We start from the raw sequence: 16,685 nt of genomic DNA, 5'->3' as shown, positions 1-16,685 counted from the left end.
GAAGAAAGTTGAACTGAGCCATCAGGAGCCAAAATGTTGCACTTCTTTGAACCGAACATATTAGTCGTTTCCCGGATGATTGGGCATTGATAGCATATCTCAATGACATGCCAAATATGTCGATGTCAAGATAAATCCTTTTACAATAGGTCTTGTATGCTAAATGAAGAGATCATTCAAATCTAGTCAAAGTGATCATTTGATATATCACAGATACGCATGAGAAGATCACATTGATGAAGTTAGTCATCTCGGACCAACGCTCACCTCCAGCTTATTCTTGGAAATCTGCCATTATGTGAAGCCGTAGAAAGATAATGAAAAGAGCAGGTACTCCCAGCGGGAATAAATTATTTATATATATATATATATATATCTCAGAAGAGGGATGCAACACCATATAACAGTGTTCATATATTCAGCTTCCATCTCAGGGCAACCTACAGTGCGAAACGAGGAATTAATAATGCTGGAGAACCAATGGAATAATCAATCAGTATCAAGATCAGTGAATCATCCTTGCCAAATGTTTAACTTTCGTGAGAAGTTTTATTAGCGTTGACGTGTGAGCTCTACTATGGCCTTTTGACCGAAATTTGAAATGACCACTTTAGGCCGGCTGCACACAAATGGGTCAGATTCCACATGCGGGAGCCGCAGCGGATTCCGACTCTGTGTTTGGCTGGCGCACCTGTATCTATTTGTATTGCGGATGGTTCGGACGGCGGATGGTTCGCCATCGGATATGCACAGTACAGATTTTATTTTTTTAAAATCACTGCTTTTCCAGCACCGTCGCTAGGCGATGATGCAGAATCCACGACCTTTCTGCAATGTCAATTGTGGAAGGGCCGTGGGCGGCTTCAATTGAACTCAATGGAAGCCATCCACATGGAATCCGTGCAAACATAGAACATATTCTTGCTAATGGATGTGGAATGCCACAGATTGCCCGTGTGGCAATCCAAATCCAGTTGTGTGCAGCCGGGCTTCCATGTGATTGCTGTTTCTAGTTGGTTATTAACTTGTTACTGAGTTTCTTCATCTACGTTAAAATGCTCTATGCATTGGCATTTGGGAAGAATTTCTACACACATATGCCCCTAAAAATCTGTGCCCTAGAATTGCTAGTGATTACTACATAACTTCAGACGCCTCTCATCAGAAGATATACAGATACAGGAGGAAGATAGATAGCAATCTTTTTGACTATGATCTATATGTCAGCACTGTAACTGCAAAGAAGAGCTCTTATCTGTATCTTCCTTTATAACAGCAAATGCAATATAAGTAGTTGGTGCTCGACATACAAAGCAGACTACATTCTAGTGCCCAGGGTACTGATTACTGCCCTATATCCTTTTAGTTGCTGGATGGATGCCTTTTATAGCAAGGCATCAGTCTGAGGCTTTGTGTAAAACTCTTAAAAGGTTTGATTTTCAGTTCACTCAGTACCCATAAAAGCTATCTCATCTACTGATGTGAACTGATGAACTCACTGCCTACAGAAGGCTCTGACCAGAGCAACTATTTTTGTAAAATGTATTAAAGGGTCACTCTAGTAAAAACCTGTTTCTACACCTGCCCCCTCATCTGATTGCCTGTCACCCTCTGTGTATTGCAGTACAGTATCCTGTCTAATACTTATCAGCAAAGTCTTAGCTAGAGGTTATGCCATTTCTGACTGTTGGGGGAACAGTTAAATTATTATTGCCTAAATAAGGGCTTCTTCACATTAGGGGATTTCAGTTTCCTGCTCCGTTTGGAAAGCAGGAAAATGGCACCCCCTGGCCAAATGGTTCTGTCTTATGATGGAACCAGTCGGTCCCCATTGACTATAGTGAGGGTCCATTCTATTCTCATCCAGCAGTCTGGCATTTTGCTAAAATTTATGGGAGGAAATAGACCTGCTTCCAGCACTATGTGATCCTGATTTCTAGTGGAAATCCGCAACGGAGATCCTGAACAGAACCTCAGACGCGGATGTGAATTTAACCCTAAGCTGCAGGCAATAAGTATACAGTCAGGAGGATGAAATGTGATCTCCTCTATTATAACTGTGGACAAGAGCTGTGTGATCATCATCAGTGACATAAGTGCCTGTGTCCCCCTCTAGGCAGTTTCTGTGGTGGGGGCCTATGGGTATTCTTGTACCTGACGCCATCGGAAGCTAGGGGTTTGACAGGAGGAATGCCCCTGTCACACCCCTAGCTCCTGATAGGGTGAAGGCTGGAAGGTCCTAGCAGCGTTTACATTGCTTTTAGCCGGCCCTGATGGCTTAGGGTGAGGGTTCCTTTTCCACTTGGGCTTAGATTATGAGCTGTAAATGTTGCCAGTTTACAGCTAACAATCTAAGCCTAAAAAGAAAACGAACTGTCACCCTAAGCCAGCAGAGCCGGCTAAAAGCAATGGAGAAACTGCACATGTGACTTACCGCGTGGTTCGGCGCCGCTTATCTGGGTTGGCTCCCGGCACACCGGAGGATGAGGCCTTAGTGCTGGGCGGCGGCGGTGTATTTTCTCCCGGGCGGCGACTGCCTGCAGCCCGGCGTCTGTCAGCTCCATCACGGCCGGTCCCCCGCGCACCATTCCTGCACATGTGCCACTGCCGCAGACGCTCCTGAGCATCTCCCGCAGCTCTCTGTGATCCCTGCAGTGCAGCTCCAATCTGTTGCCGCCGGCTAACACAGTTTCGCTCCCCGCCGCTGTGTCCTTTCTGCTGGTGGCCATGAGCTGAACATGACGTGGGAGGGAGGGAGGCCACCTTGCCTCTGCTGCTGGACGCAATCTTAAAATTACATCGGGGCACGGGGGGTGAGGGGGTGGATGCTGCTGTCACGCCGCCGGGGAACGGCCTTGAAGCTGGGCCTCAATGGCAGCAGCTGGGGCCACTCTATGCTGCTCCAAATAAGCCTTCCTTAGTGGGCTGGCAGGACCTGCAGCCCAGCCAACTGTGCAGGCAATCAGGTACAGGGGGCGTCACCCCCTTGCCAATCTTGGCTCCACCAGGACTTCCTGGTGGCATCAAGATACAATAATACCGGGTCCATGTAATACGGTAGCTTCACACTATCACACAGCATAAAGCAAAGTAAATCTGACCTGGAATTGAGATCACATGACCATCTGAGGAGAAGGAGCCCAGGAGTTTCAGATAAAGAGGAATAACTAACCGAGGTAACACTAGGTCACCTGTATATACTGGGGGATAGCTACATAATGAATGGAATTTCACCAGATTAGCCCTTTAACCAAATGGTGAAGCACACATATTTGAGAGATTATATGTATTTTTTTTTATAAACTTGTTATTTGTAATATAATGTTATTCAAAATGGTTAATTCCTTTATGCTTTCTTCATACACACACTTTACTGTGCCTGTAAGAAATGCCATGATGTGTTTTTTTAGAAGTATTTTTAAATTTTATTCACACATGTTTTTTCATGCATTTTTTGCTCAGTTTTAATGTGCTTTTTGGGTCTACGACGTTTTTTTTTTTAAACACAGTATACTCTAGATATAGTGTTTTTTTTCTTATTTGCTTTTCCCATGCACTTCTCTGTAGGAAAAATAAAACCCCTGAAAAATTGCATTTCAAGAATTTATGACCAAGAAATGGCAAAACAAAAGCTTGTAAAAAATGCATGAATTTCACTACCTTTTGCAAGCCCCAAAAAAGTATGTATGAAGGAAGCCTTAGGTTATGTTGTCAGCACACCGGCCTGCTGTGGATTCTCTATGTAGGCATTCCTTGGGGATATTTCGCAGCATTTATAGTAGGAGTTGAGTCGATCAGATTTAGGGTAACTGTACTTTTAAGAAACCTTGGACATATCAGAGCAACAACTCAAAAGTTTTGATCAGTGGGGGTCCGAGTGCTGAGACACCCCCCCCCCCCCTGCTGATTGCTGAAATGAAGAGGCAAAAGCGCTTACTTGAGCACTCTACCCCTTTGGCTATCCTTATTTCTTGCTGGCTTTTCTCAGCAGCTGAAAACAAAGGAATAGAAGTCTATAGTCTACTCGTCTGCTCTCCCGCCACTCTGATCTCTGTTTCAATCGGCTGCAGCCATGTGACCGCTACAGCCAATGGTAGTCTGGCAGGGACATAATCAGCGACATCCCCTAAACCTGCCTCGGGGCTTCTACATTAGGAGCTTACATGAGAGGTTTACGCAACGTCACCAGTTCTTCTGGCCAGGTAATATCACCTGTCAGATGCCACGGCGCTGGACTGACGTAACAACCATCTGATGCTGCAGTGAGTGTATTTCTTTTATATAGTTTTTATTTGAGATATTAACCCTTTCCAATCCAATTTTGGATTCAGGGTTTCCTAAAAGGCTTTCTCTTTTTGCTGTTCTACAACGGTGCCATCTGCTGGCTAAAGCCAGTGTGTGTGCACCAGAGAGACTCCGACAGCGGAGTGGCTGGCAATAGATGGTAAGAATACCCTGTCGACGTCTTCTGACATTGGAGCTGTATAAGCTTCAATCAGAATGTAGGAAGACGTCAGACAGTGGATTGGAAAGGGCATTGATAAAACGGTTTATGTAGTTTTGTGTTACATTTGCTTGTAGAAGTCTAAACTGGAAGGTCTAGGGTGTCAGTGTTTCCAGTAGCAGGTTAATGAAGAATACGTTATAGAGGAGGCATGCAGGAAAGACTTAGTAGATCTTAGAAGCAAAGGTAAAGAGATGAGAGAATGGATTGGAGTGCTAAGTAGCGATGACTGACAGCACTGCAGGAAGGTCACAAGCAGATGGTTTTCTGTTCAAAGCCATGTTACTATCTAATAGAAGGCCTTTAGCACATTTTGATTAAAAGGTCAGCTGTAAAATGGCATTTTCTCTCAGCAAAAGTGCGTCATAATGTTTAAAAGGTTCCAATGAAAAGGGTAGACTACTTGTGTTTTCTTATCGTATAGATAAAAAGGGTATTATTAGTTTAACCTCTTCCTGCACCGAGACATAATCATGCTTTAATGGCTGAAAGGTAATTGAAGCCTCTTGACTTACTTATTGCAGTTGCACTTCCACAGGGAAAACCAGCTTGAGTGTGATGGTAGTGCCACTCTGCCAGGATCAGAGAAAACTGCACCCATGCCACTTCTTCAGTGCTTTGGTATACAACACAGCACCGCTGAGGCCAGTGATTGGCTGCAGTGGTCACGTGTATATATGGGTACGTCACCGCTGCAGTCATGTAAGCCAGGCCCGTGGGGAGAACTGGAGTGGTAGGGGCAAGGGTGCATATACAATCTTTAGTTATTTTAAAGGGCTGTTCTTTTTAAAAAAACATGTTATTTGTATAGTGGCAACTTATTCCACAGCACTTTCAGATAATTGATTTATTACCCCCCACCAAGCTGGGTACTCATTTTACCGACCTCGAAAGGATGGAAGGCTGAGTCAACCTTGAGCCGGCTACCTGAACCATGCGGGGATTATACTCGCAACCTTCAGGTCGTGAGTGAGAGCTTACATTTTTTCTATTGATGACCAATAGGTCCTCAATAAATGATCAGTGGGGATCTGTCGCACAAGTTCTTGCCAATAATTTAATTCCTGGGGCTGCTGTCAGAAAGCGTTGACAGTAGTTCTGCTCCGTGGGATGGTATTGCAGATGCAGCTCCCGTTGAATTCAGTGGGAGCTGCAGTACACTACCATCCCGAGCCACTACTGTATGGTCAGTGCTATCTGCTTCCTGTGCTGACCACAGGGAATTAGCTGATTTGCGGGGATCTGAGCCAAATCTGTGGTTTGCGTATATGAAATAAAAATGTAAACCATATCCCTGCAACACACATGAGTGTCGGAAGTTTTCTTCCTTGTGACTATAGAAAGGAGTGGTCTTCACGTAAAGGTGGTCTTTTGGAGAGGTTTCTCTGTACTGACATACATAATTATGGCTGTATCTTGAAAATAAATGCTACGTTACAATGTAGTAATGCACAAAGAAACAATTTTTCGAATGAAATGTATCCTTGAAAGTAGTAACATTTGTTTTGTGGATTTTTGTTTTTAGCTTCATCTAACCCATGTTAGTAGTAATTAGTAATTTTTCAGCCAAACACGAGACAAGCTGAGAAAGGACGGAGTTACTAAAACATTAATTTGTATTTTTCCTTCTCTTGCAGGTGGAGAACAGACCAAAGCACTATGGAAGGGAGTACGTAAGCTACCAGTTCATTTTAATGTAACTTGTACCCATGAGAATTCCTGGAAATATGTCTTGTAATTCATAAAATCTCCTTTTCTGTCCCTCCACAACATGGTACGGTTCAGTCTGTAGCTGGCTGAAGTCAGGGCAGTCTTTACACTTTGTTGGGCCCATTGAAAGGTTTTATGAATGCCCCCTCCCTTCTTCTGTACATTGTTAATTGTCTAGTAATGTTTATACATTCAATTAAGCATCATACTAACAATTATATGTATTTAGGAACAATTTTTAGACACATTAATGGGAAAGGTGTGGAGGCACAAGGTGATGTCACTTCTCATTAGCTCTACCCATTCTTCTCTATCTGGCACAGAACATGGGTGGAAAAGGAGACTAAGGGCCCATTCACATGGCCATATTTTGGGACCATGTTCTGTTTTTCACACCTGATTTGTATGGCACAACTCGCACATGGCCGTGTGCATATGGTGTAAACCCAGCAAAAAAAAAAGGAGTCCAAGAAGTAGAAGGTCAGAGAAACGAAGAGGCCAAGGAATCCAAAAAGTCTAGGAAGTTAAGAGTGAAAGCTTCCAAAAGAGAAGAAAGCAAATACTGACATGGTTGCTAAAAATGCTAAAACAAATGAAACATAAAAAAACTCCATTCCTGCGACAAGCAGAGCAGTTGACTCATCTTCTGGGCTATGCTGTAGGCCACCAATATAGCAGTATAATGCAGTGATGTCATTACACTACCTGGCTGTAGTATCACTAGTATCACAGTACTATCACTAGTATCAGCTGTTATCTGCATCCTGAGGAGGTCTGGAACAATGTTTCCCTTATTGTTAAAGCAGTCCTGCATATAGTATGAAGATGCAATGATTCCATATGTTCCTGTACAGCCTCTGTACATACAGCTCTATCAGGAGGATGAACCCGTAGGCTACTTTCAGACAAATGTATTTTCACTCCATATTAGTTTCATGTAAAGATGACCATAATACGGAGCTAATGTAAATTGTGACGAAAATAGTGGTGTCAAAAAGGATAAAATAGGCCAGCACTTCCCAATAGAAATCTATACCTGCACGTTAAACCACGGCTGCAACATACAATAGAAGCAGAAACCAAAGAGTATCAACAACACGCAAAATACATTCACTATCCGAGGTATACATACCTATAATCAATACTCTAACCACATTAAATAATGCAAGGTTCTTGGTATATAATTTGATCAAATCATATTGGCCCATCTACCAACGTCCAGGTGACCAAGCTTTCGATTTAAATGATAGCAAGCCTGATATGGCGCTCGCCCGTAGGCAGTTAGCGTCAAGGAGCAACTAGACAGGTCAGTAATTGCCCTGCCCGTAGGACACACAAGTGTAGTTTGTGTGAGCTGTATCAAGGACTGTAAGTAAGGTTGCACAAGACTGTTGTTTGTAAGCTATTAACGTCCATTTACACGCAACGATTATTGCTCAAAATTCATTCAAATGATGACTTTTGAGCGATAATCGTTGTGTGTAAATGCTTCCATCTTTCACTCTTCAGCTGAACAATGATTATTAGGTGAGCATAAAATTCATCATTCAGCCGGAAAGAGATAGCAGGGACCACAAGCTGACAGCCCACAGCAGCCCGTGCAAAGTCCAGACCACATGCTGGGATTTGCAAACAGCTGCTGGAGGCTCAGTTACACGCAAGTGAAGCTGGTAAAGTGCTAATAGGCATTAGTGCCCATTAGTACTTATGCAAAGCGACCGCTAAAACTGTCAATCTTTCAATCATTTAAAAGATTGTCTTTGCATGTAAATGAGCCTTTAGTGAGGGATATCATGTATTAGCCAGTACCGGACAGGTAAGTGTCTTTTATTTCTGTTTATTTTCTTGACATAATTGCACAATAAACTGTTCTTGTCAGTTCAAACTTGTTACCAGCTGCTGATTCTGTGTTTGAGAGCGAAGAGACATATTTTTTGCGTATTTGCCCTCCGTATTTGTATTGTTTTCTGTTAGGCAAATATGGGTCAGTATTTGCTCAATAGAACTTAACCCATTAAGAACCAAGCACTGTAAATATACTGCGCTTGGTCCTGGGCTTAAAGCTCAGCCGTATGTAAAGTTAGATAATAATAAAAAGCACTTATTATTGCAAAAGAACTTAGGGGTTGTAATAAATCAGCAGCAGGACGGGTTGTCAGCTGTTACTCACAGCTGATAACCCGGAGGAGGAGGAGGCAGGAGAGGTTTTAAACCCTTTCTGCCTCCTCCTTCCTTCAGTACACAGCGCTCAATGAGCGATATGTGTGAAAGTGGAAATGTTTCTTCCACTACTCGAGCCTGGGAGTCACGTGACCGCCGGAATTCCCCGCTACAGCAGAGCTGCAGGGTCACCGCAGACCCTGATCAGCTCTGCCAGTGACTCTTGTCACTACAGGAGATGTTTTCTCCTGTAACTGGGGCCCCTATGAATGCCTCAGCTACAGTGGGAAAGTATTAAATAAAAAAAAAACGAAAACATGTGAATGTCCCCCAGAGGTCTTATATGACGTCATGGGGGACATAGATAGTAAAAAAAAACCTACATACATAAGTAAAAAATAATTAAATAAAACAACAATATATGCATGAGAAAGAAAATAACCCAAAGCCAACCAAAACCGCCGCTATATGCGCCCTGTAATCTGAAACCATACAAATATATCAAAACGTCCGAAACAAAATGAGGAGCCCATTCTCATACTTTATTTTAGCGTAAATATATTATTTAAAAAAAATAACTAGAAATGTTAAAAAAATCTAATTTTTAAAAAAATCTTTTTACCCACAATAAAACAAAAAAAAACGGAAAAAAGTCAGTGAAAAAGATATTTAAAAAATCGCCCTATATGTCACAGCAAAAAAAAAAAGCACAGCGAAAATAATTTTGGTGGCTAAAGGAAAAAAAAATAGGGCAGTAAAACTACCGCATGGCTTAAATCCCTAAAAAGTGTCTGGTCCTTAAGGTACAAAACAGCCTGGTCCTTAAGGGGTTAAATACAGATAATGATATACAGATGTAACGTCTTCTGAAATATGTCCTTAATACGGATCTGTATTCTGGACATGTTTTTATATGCTCGTCTGAAATCAGCCTTAACCTAAGGTCAAAGCAGCCCAGAGACTTCTTGTAACATGGGCTCGTGTACCAATTGTAGTCCATGGGAATACATGGTGAAGCATCATGTACCTCTTCTACTTGTACCTTCCACATGACAACTACAATCAACAAGAAAGAGAAAGCTATATTTATCATCTATAGTTCGACTCATACAATCTTACTTGTCTTGTCTTAATGTTTATTAGGTGAAGAAGACCAATGTAACGTTCTTATAATAATTGTAAGGCTTCTATTAGTTAGACTCTTGTTGCCTGCAGTCGGCTGCTGACGATGGCGATGATGTATAATATTCTTGGCTTGCTTTGTCCTGTAAACATGTAATTTTTCTCAAATGTTCAGCCCTCAAAGTGATATCTGCATGGCATCAATGAGTCATTCTGGTCGAATTCAGTTGAGATTACAGTTTAGGTTTGATGTAAAGATAAATATCTGTCAAGATGGAGAATTTAAAGGGACAATATTTATATATGAGCCAAAACCAGTTCTACCTAAACTTATTTCCTTAAAGGAAATCCCTGAGCCTATTTTCATCAAGGGGAACCCCTATTCCAAACTTCAAGCGTACCAGAATTGACTCTTGTGTGTATAGATGAGGGTTAACACCAGGGGCGTAGCTGAAGGATCAGGGGCCCAGATGCAAATGTTCAGCAGGAAATGCAAACTGTATGAACAAAACAGAAATGCAAATTAAATCAATATTTTGTGTGACCAACCTTTGCCTTCAATACAGCATCAGTTCTTCTAGATACACTGTTACATGTTGTTTCAAACCGCAGATCTTCTGTGGATGTAGGTTCGCGCAAATCCTTCTGTCCTTTCATGTAATTCCAGAAAGACTGGATGACGTTGAGATCAGAGCTCTGTGGGGGCCATATCATCACTTCCAGGACTCCCTGTTATTCTTTAAACTGAAGAAAGTTCTGGATGACATTGGCTGGGTGTTTGGGGTCATTGGTCTGCTGCAGAATGCATTAGGAGCCAATCAGATGCCTTCCTGATGGTATTGTATGAATCATCAGGAAAATATATCTCTGTATTTCTCAGCATCGATGACACCATTAGTTCTGACAAGATCCCCAACTCCATTTGATGAATTGCAGCCCTAAACTTGCAAGGGCTCTTCACCATGCTTCACTGTTGGCTGCAGACACTCATTATTGTACCGCTCTCCACCATGCTTCACTGCTGCCTGCAGACACTTATTATTGTACAGCTCTCCACCATGCTTCACTGTTGGCTGCAGACACTCATTATTGTACCGCTCTTCACCATGCTTCACTGCTGCCTGCAGATACTCATTATTGTACTGCTCTTCACCATGCTTCACTACTGCCTGCAGACACTCATTATTGTACTGCTCTCCACCATGCTTCACTGTTGGCTGCAGACACTCATTATTGTACCGCTCTCCACCATGCTTCACTGTTGGCTGCAGACACTCATTATTGTACCGCTCTCCACCATGCTTCACTGTTGGCTGCAGACACTCATTATTGTACTGCTCTTCGCCATGCTTCACTGTTGGCTGCAGACACTCAGTATTGTACTGCCCTCCATCATGCTTCATTGTTGGCTGCAGACACTCATTATTGTACTGCTCTTTGCCATGCTTCATTGTTGGCTGCAGACACTCATTATTGTACCGATCTCCACCATGCTTCATTATTGGCTGCAGATATTCATTATTGTACCGCTCTCCAACCCTTCGACGAACAAACTGCTAACTATTTCAGATTTTGACTCATCAGTCCAGAGCACCTGCTGCCATTTTTCTGCACCCCAGTTCCTATGTTTTCTTGCATAGTTGAGTCGCTTGGCATTGTATTTACGTCAAAGGAATGGCACTTTGGCCGCAATTCTTCCATGAAGACCACTTCTGGCGAGACTTCCACAAACAGTAGACTAGTGTACCTGGGTCCACTGGTTTCTGCTAGTTCTAAGCTGATGGAATTGTTGGACATATTCTGATTTTGAAGGGAAGTAAGCTTGATGTATCTTTCATTTGTTGCAGTAAGTTTTCTTGGCCAACCACTGTGTCTACAGTCCTCAACGTTGCCCGCTTCTTCTGAAGAGCTTAAACCGCTCATCATTCTGCTTTGAAATCTTTACCTGGGAGAGACCTTCCTGATGCAGTATGACTACCTTGTGTCTTGCTTGACTTTTAAGCCTCCTACACAGCTGTTTCTATTTCAGTTAATGACTGTGTTTCATCCTACATATGAAAATGATCGATATCGCCTATTTGGTGTAATTGGATACTCCTACAGCTGACTATAATCCTGCACAATCCCTGACTTTGTGCAAGTGTACCTAGAAGAATTGATGCTGATTTGAAGGCAAAGGCCAAATATTAACCCTTTGCAATCCAATTTTAGATTCAGGGTTTCCTAGGGGGCTTTCTTTTTCTGCCGTTATACAACGGCGCCATCTGCTGGCTAGAGCCAGTACTGCGGTATGGGACATGCTGGAGAGGCCCCCGACAACAGAGCGGCCAGTAATATACAGTAAGAATACCCTGTCAGACGTCTTCCGACATCGGAGCTGTAGAGCCTTCAATCAGAATGTCTTCAGGCGTCAGACAGTGGATTGTAAAGGGTTAACGTGATTTAGATGTCTTTGACGGAGGCCTCACACAGATGTAAGCGCTATTGTGAGGCATATATGTGCTATGTAGAGTACTCACGTCAGTGTGGTCCCAGCAGCGCCATGTTTGAGTAGGTGGACAGCCTACTTAGTAGCGGGCATCTGACTTGGCCAGCTGAATTGGTAGGTGGGTATGCTGACCTGGTAGGCCCAGTTGGTATAGTTTAGCCCCACAAAATCGCGCAGTTCCGTTCACGATTTCACGCAGACAGGGGCCTCTCATGCGCAATTCTGTTCAAAAATAGAGCATGTCGCGTTTGTGTTCTCTACACTCGAAAAGCGCTTTGAAAAAAAAATGAGAAGAAGCCTATTGAAGTCAAATACGCTCATGTGAGGCGACCCAGAGCATTCCTGTGGAACGCATCACCCTTTGTTTTCAATGGGACCTTAAAAGACATCCATGGAACTCGCTTGCCATACGATGTACATGCGAGTGCGATGTGATGCTTCCCGTTGAAAACAATGGGAAACGCTTGCAATTCTTTGATGCGCGTGAAACACACGTCTGAGGATCGCAATTTCCCACATGTGATGTGAGGCGGTTTTTAATCAAAAACGCACATGGGCAAGCGTTTCTCGGCCAAACGTGAATGTAGCCTTAATGTATAGATAGATATATATATATGTGATTGATAGATATGAGACGGATAGATACATACGAGACGGATTGATAGATATGATATAGATATGAGGTGGATATAGATATGAGATAGATATGAGGCGGATATAAATATGAGATAGATATGAGGCGGATATAGATATGAGATAGATATGAGGCGGATATAGATATGAGACAGAGATGAGGCGGATATAAATAGGAGATAGATATGAGGCGGATATAGATATGAGACAGATGGATAAAACATCCAACAATGTAACTATCATTCTGATTTTCACTACTGAGATACTATACGGTTCTTAGTGGAGAGAAGGTTTCTACTGATATCGCCAAGTATACCCCAACAAGCATATATCCATTTATTTTGTTTCCTCTTTATGTCTCTCCTTCCTAAACGGACAAAAATAAAGCCCATTCAAAGGCCCTGTTTATGATCAATGGAAAAAGGAACAGTTTATTCCTGAGGGGCTTATTTGTCTGACCTAGTTCTTATTCAGTAATGGCCCGCTTACTTTAGGTGGGACCTTGGCATGTAACTTGCTTTATTGTGTTACCTCCTCAAAGGTGAAAAACAGGAAGCCGCTAGAATGGAAACACATTCACTTGTGCTCATTCAGCAAAGAAGTACTTGAAAGTTTGTTCAATAAGTGCTGAAAACATCTCCTCTCCTTGTTCTCAGGGGTCGGCACTAATGACTTGTTAAGGCAGGTTGCTTTAGTGAGGTAGTGATGTAGTATGTGGAGGGCTTTAGTCCATTCGGCCCCCCCTCTTATGACCTCCAAGTGCTGCATGTGGATAGGGGCCTCCTGATAGAACAACCCCTCTAACAGATAATTCAGGAAATAATCTCAGAAAAGAAGATCACATTAGTGGAATCTGTGATCTTGGCTGTGGAGCTGAGCCCTCTCTATACACGGCGGATGTCAGCTGTCTCTGACAGCCATTAACCCTTTAGATGACGCTGTAAATTTTGTTAGTGGCCTTTAAATGGGGGATTCTCTTTGTCTCCCCAACGACCCCCAATGAGATTGCAGTTCAGGTGTCATGGCAGCTTGGGGCCACGTGATGGCTCCCAGGAGTGCCATGTGTTTCTGCCTGTAGACTGCCTACAGAAATACAACATACTGCAATACTTCAGTATTGCAGTATATTGTATAAGTGATCAAAATGATTGCTAGTCCAAGTCTACTATTAAGAAAAAATGATCTTAAAAAAGTTTTCCTTATAAAAAATTAAAAGTTTAACCATTTTCCCATTTTTAAAATCCCTGAACGTCTGATCTACTAAAAGAATGCTTTTTGTTTATGCTGGATAGTGAACGTCTTCAGAAAAAAAAATACACAATTGCAGAATTGCTCGTTTTGGGCTACCCATCTCCAATATAAAATAAAATGCGATCAAAAAAATCACATGTACCCCGAAATGGTACCAATAGAAACTACATATCATCTCACAAAAAGCAAGCCTTACTGTGTATGGCTTGCCAAGGACCAATCACCCCAATAATGGAAAAATAAACAAGTTATGGCAGGCAGACTATAGCAACAGAAACAATTCTTTTAAAGTATTTTATTTTTTAAAAATAAAACAAAAAAAAAAGATATCCATTTGGTATCACCGTAATTGTACTGAACCACAGAATAAAGTTAGCATATCATTTTTGTCATACTATGTACTTTGTAAAAACAAGACTCCCTCACCCCCCCCCCCCCATTAAAAATAAATTGCTCAACTGCAGTTTTTTGCATTTCCCCTCAGTTTTGTAGCACATTATATGATACATTAAATGGTACAATTGAAAAATACAACTTATTCTACAAAAACAAGTCCTCAGATGGCTATGTTATGGGAAAAGAAAAGTTATGATTTTTTGAAAATGGGGAGGAGAAAACAAAAATGGAAAATGGCTGTGTCCTCAGGGTACAGTAAAACATTCAATGATCAGTCAACATAAGAATGAAGCAACCAAATAACCATCAACATAAAAATAATAAATCGATGGCCAAATATAACTTTTACGGTCAATTAGACATTTAACCTCTTAAGGACCAAGTGCTGTAAATTTACGGTACTTGGTCCTTGGCTTTATCCCCACGTGACAGCATGAAAAAGAGCGCGGGATTAAAGCCTCTGCTTCTGCAATCACGCAGGAGCAGGTTGGGTTCTCAGCTGTTAGTCATAGCTCAGAAGGAGAAGGGAGAAGCAGTTTTTAACTGATTCTGCCTTCTTTCCTCGTTGAGTTCTATGTACTAAAAAGGGAAAGCAGAAGTGTTTCTTCCACTACGTGAGCCAGCAGCCATGTGACCGCCGGCAGCCCCCTGTTACAGCTGAGCTGCAAGGTTCTAGCAGACCCTGATCAGCTCTGCCAGTGACTATTGTCACTACAGAGGGATATTTTCCCCCGTAAATGGGGGCCCTATGGATGCTCCAGCTACAGTGGAAAGTAATAAAAAATAAATAAATAAACAAAAAGCATGCGGATGTCCCCCAGAGGTCTTATATGATGTCATTGAGGACATAGTTGGTAAAAAAAAATGAAATATATATATATATATATATATATATATAAAAAGGAAAATGAACCAAAGACGATGCCAACAAAACCATCACCGTATGCGCCCTGTATTCTGAAACCATACATGTTATATATCAAAACGTCCGAAATAAAATGAGGAACCCGCTCCCATATTTTATTTTAGTGTGTATATATACTAATTAAAAAAAAAAAACAATAGAAATGTTACAAAAAATGTGTTGTGTTTTTTTTTTTTTTACCTCCAATAAAATTAAAAAACAAAAAAAAAAGTCAGTGAAAAAGATATGAAAAATAACCCTATATATCACGGGGGAAAAAAACGCAGCAAAAACAATTTTGGTAGCTAAAGAAAAAAAAATAGGGCAGTAAAGCCACCACTTGGGTAAAATTCCTAAAAAGTGTCTGGTCCTTAAGGGGTTAAAGGCATGATGTTTTCTTTAGTTTGTGCATGATTTCCCATCAGAGCTGAACTAGAAGGTGAACTTGTGCCCAGTAATTGTGTAAAGTAATCAGATTTTAGTATAAAATATCATCTGTGTTCATTATAACATTCGGATGGGTCACGTATCTTCATGGGATGCGGTGGACACCTGGTGGTTGGGGTGGTCACTTACCTTTTTGCATGTCTTTTCCTCCTTAGGTTCCATGGCATCATTTCTCGGGAGCAGGCAGATGTATTGCTGTGCACTGCAGAAGGATCGTACCTCATTAGAGAAAGCCAGAGGCAACCCGGCTGCTACACCTTGGCCTTAAGGTAGTTACAGTGTATGGCTGCAGGCCTGACACCGCATAGCAATCCATTTAGGCTCAGTTTTTCTAGCTTAATTATGTATTGATTTGGTTTTGGCGGTATCTGTTGAGGAATCTTCTGTGAATCTGATTCTTGTTTGCAGTAATATATTGTTTTTGTCAGACGTTTAATCAGATTATTCACTTGGCTGTTGATGGGCTATTCAAGGGGAATACATGTGTCCTGCAGTTCATTCTTGTCTGGTATTGGGCAATCCATTCCAATTATGAATTTACCCTTCTCCGCTAATGCCCTGGAGAGATAATAGGAAGTACACAGCTCAGGTATAATCAATGCGGAACACTTTCAAAAAGTGACTTCTGCTAAATGGGGGAGGCGGTGGTCCCTGCTCATGAAACATATACCCTAAAGCTGGAAGATCCCTTCATAAGACTGATGCAGCATTTATAATATTCGGGGTTTGTACATATTCAGAACATTGTTATTAGCTTAAAATGAATGTACGCCTTCAACACCAAGCCAACCCTTAGTTTCTTCATGCATCATTATAGAGGCCATAGCTTTCCTTTCAATGGGGCTGCCAGAGATAGTCAAGCACCTTAACCGATCCATTTATTTGGGGAACTCCTGAGCCCTCATTTTGGTCTCTGTAGTTGGACCCCACCAATCAGATACTTATGACCTATCCTGTGGATAGAGGATAAGCTTTCTTTGTGGGGCAATCCCTTCAATTAAATGTCTACGAATGGGATTTAGGCCCCATGCCCGCAGCAGAATCCGACCCTTCCCGCGGCCGAGGACCGT

The 16,685-nt window shown here is 42.0% G+C and overlaps 1 protein-coding gene across 1 annotated transcript in view; it reads left to right on the top strand.

Moving 5' to 3' along the window:
• The window catches only part of CHN2 (chimerin 2), a 317,209-nt gene that overhangs the window by 159,483 nt on the left and 141,041 nt on the right, over positions 1–16,685 (top strand). Inside the window, exons 4-5 of the mRNA XM_066585622.1 lie at positions 6,142–6,173; positions 15,771–15,884. Coding sequence (XP_066441719.1) covers positions 6,142–6,173; positions 15,771–15,884 — 146 coding nt within the window. The remainder of the gene's footprint in view (positions 1–6,141; positions 6,174–15,770; positions 15,885–16,685) is intronic.

This window comes from Eleutherodactylus coqui, chromosome 12 (assembly GCF_035609145.1).
Source record: "Eleutherodactylus coqui strain aEleCoq1 chromosome 12, aEleCoq1.hap1, whole genome shotgun sequence".
NCBI classification, from domain to species: domain Eukaryota; kingdom Metazoa; phylum Chordata; class Amphibia; order Anura; family Eleutherodactylidae; genus Eleutherodactylus; species Eleutherodactylus coqui.
This window is presented reverse-complemented; position numbering and strand designations above follow the sequence as displayed.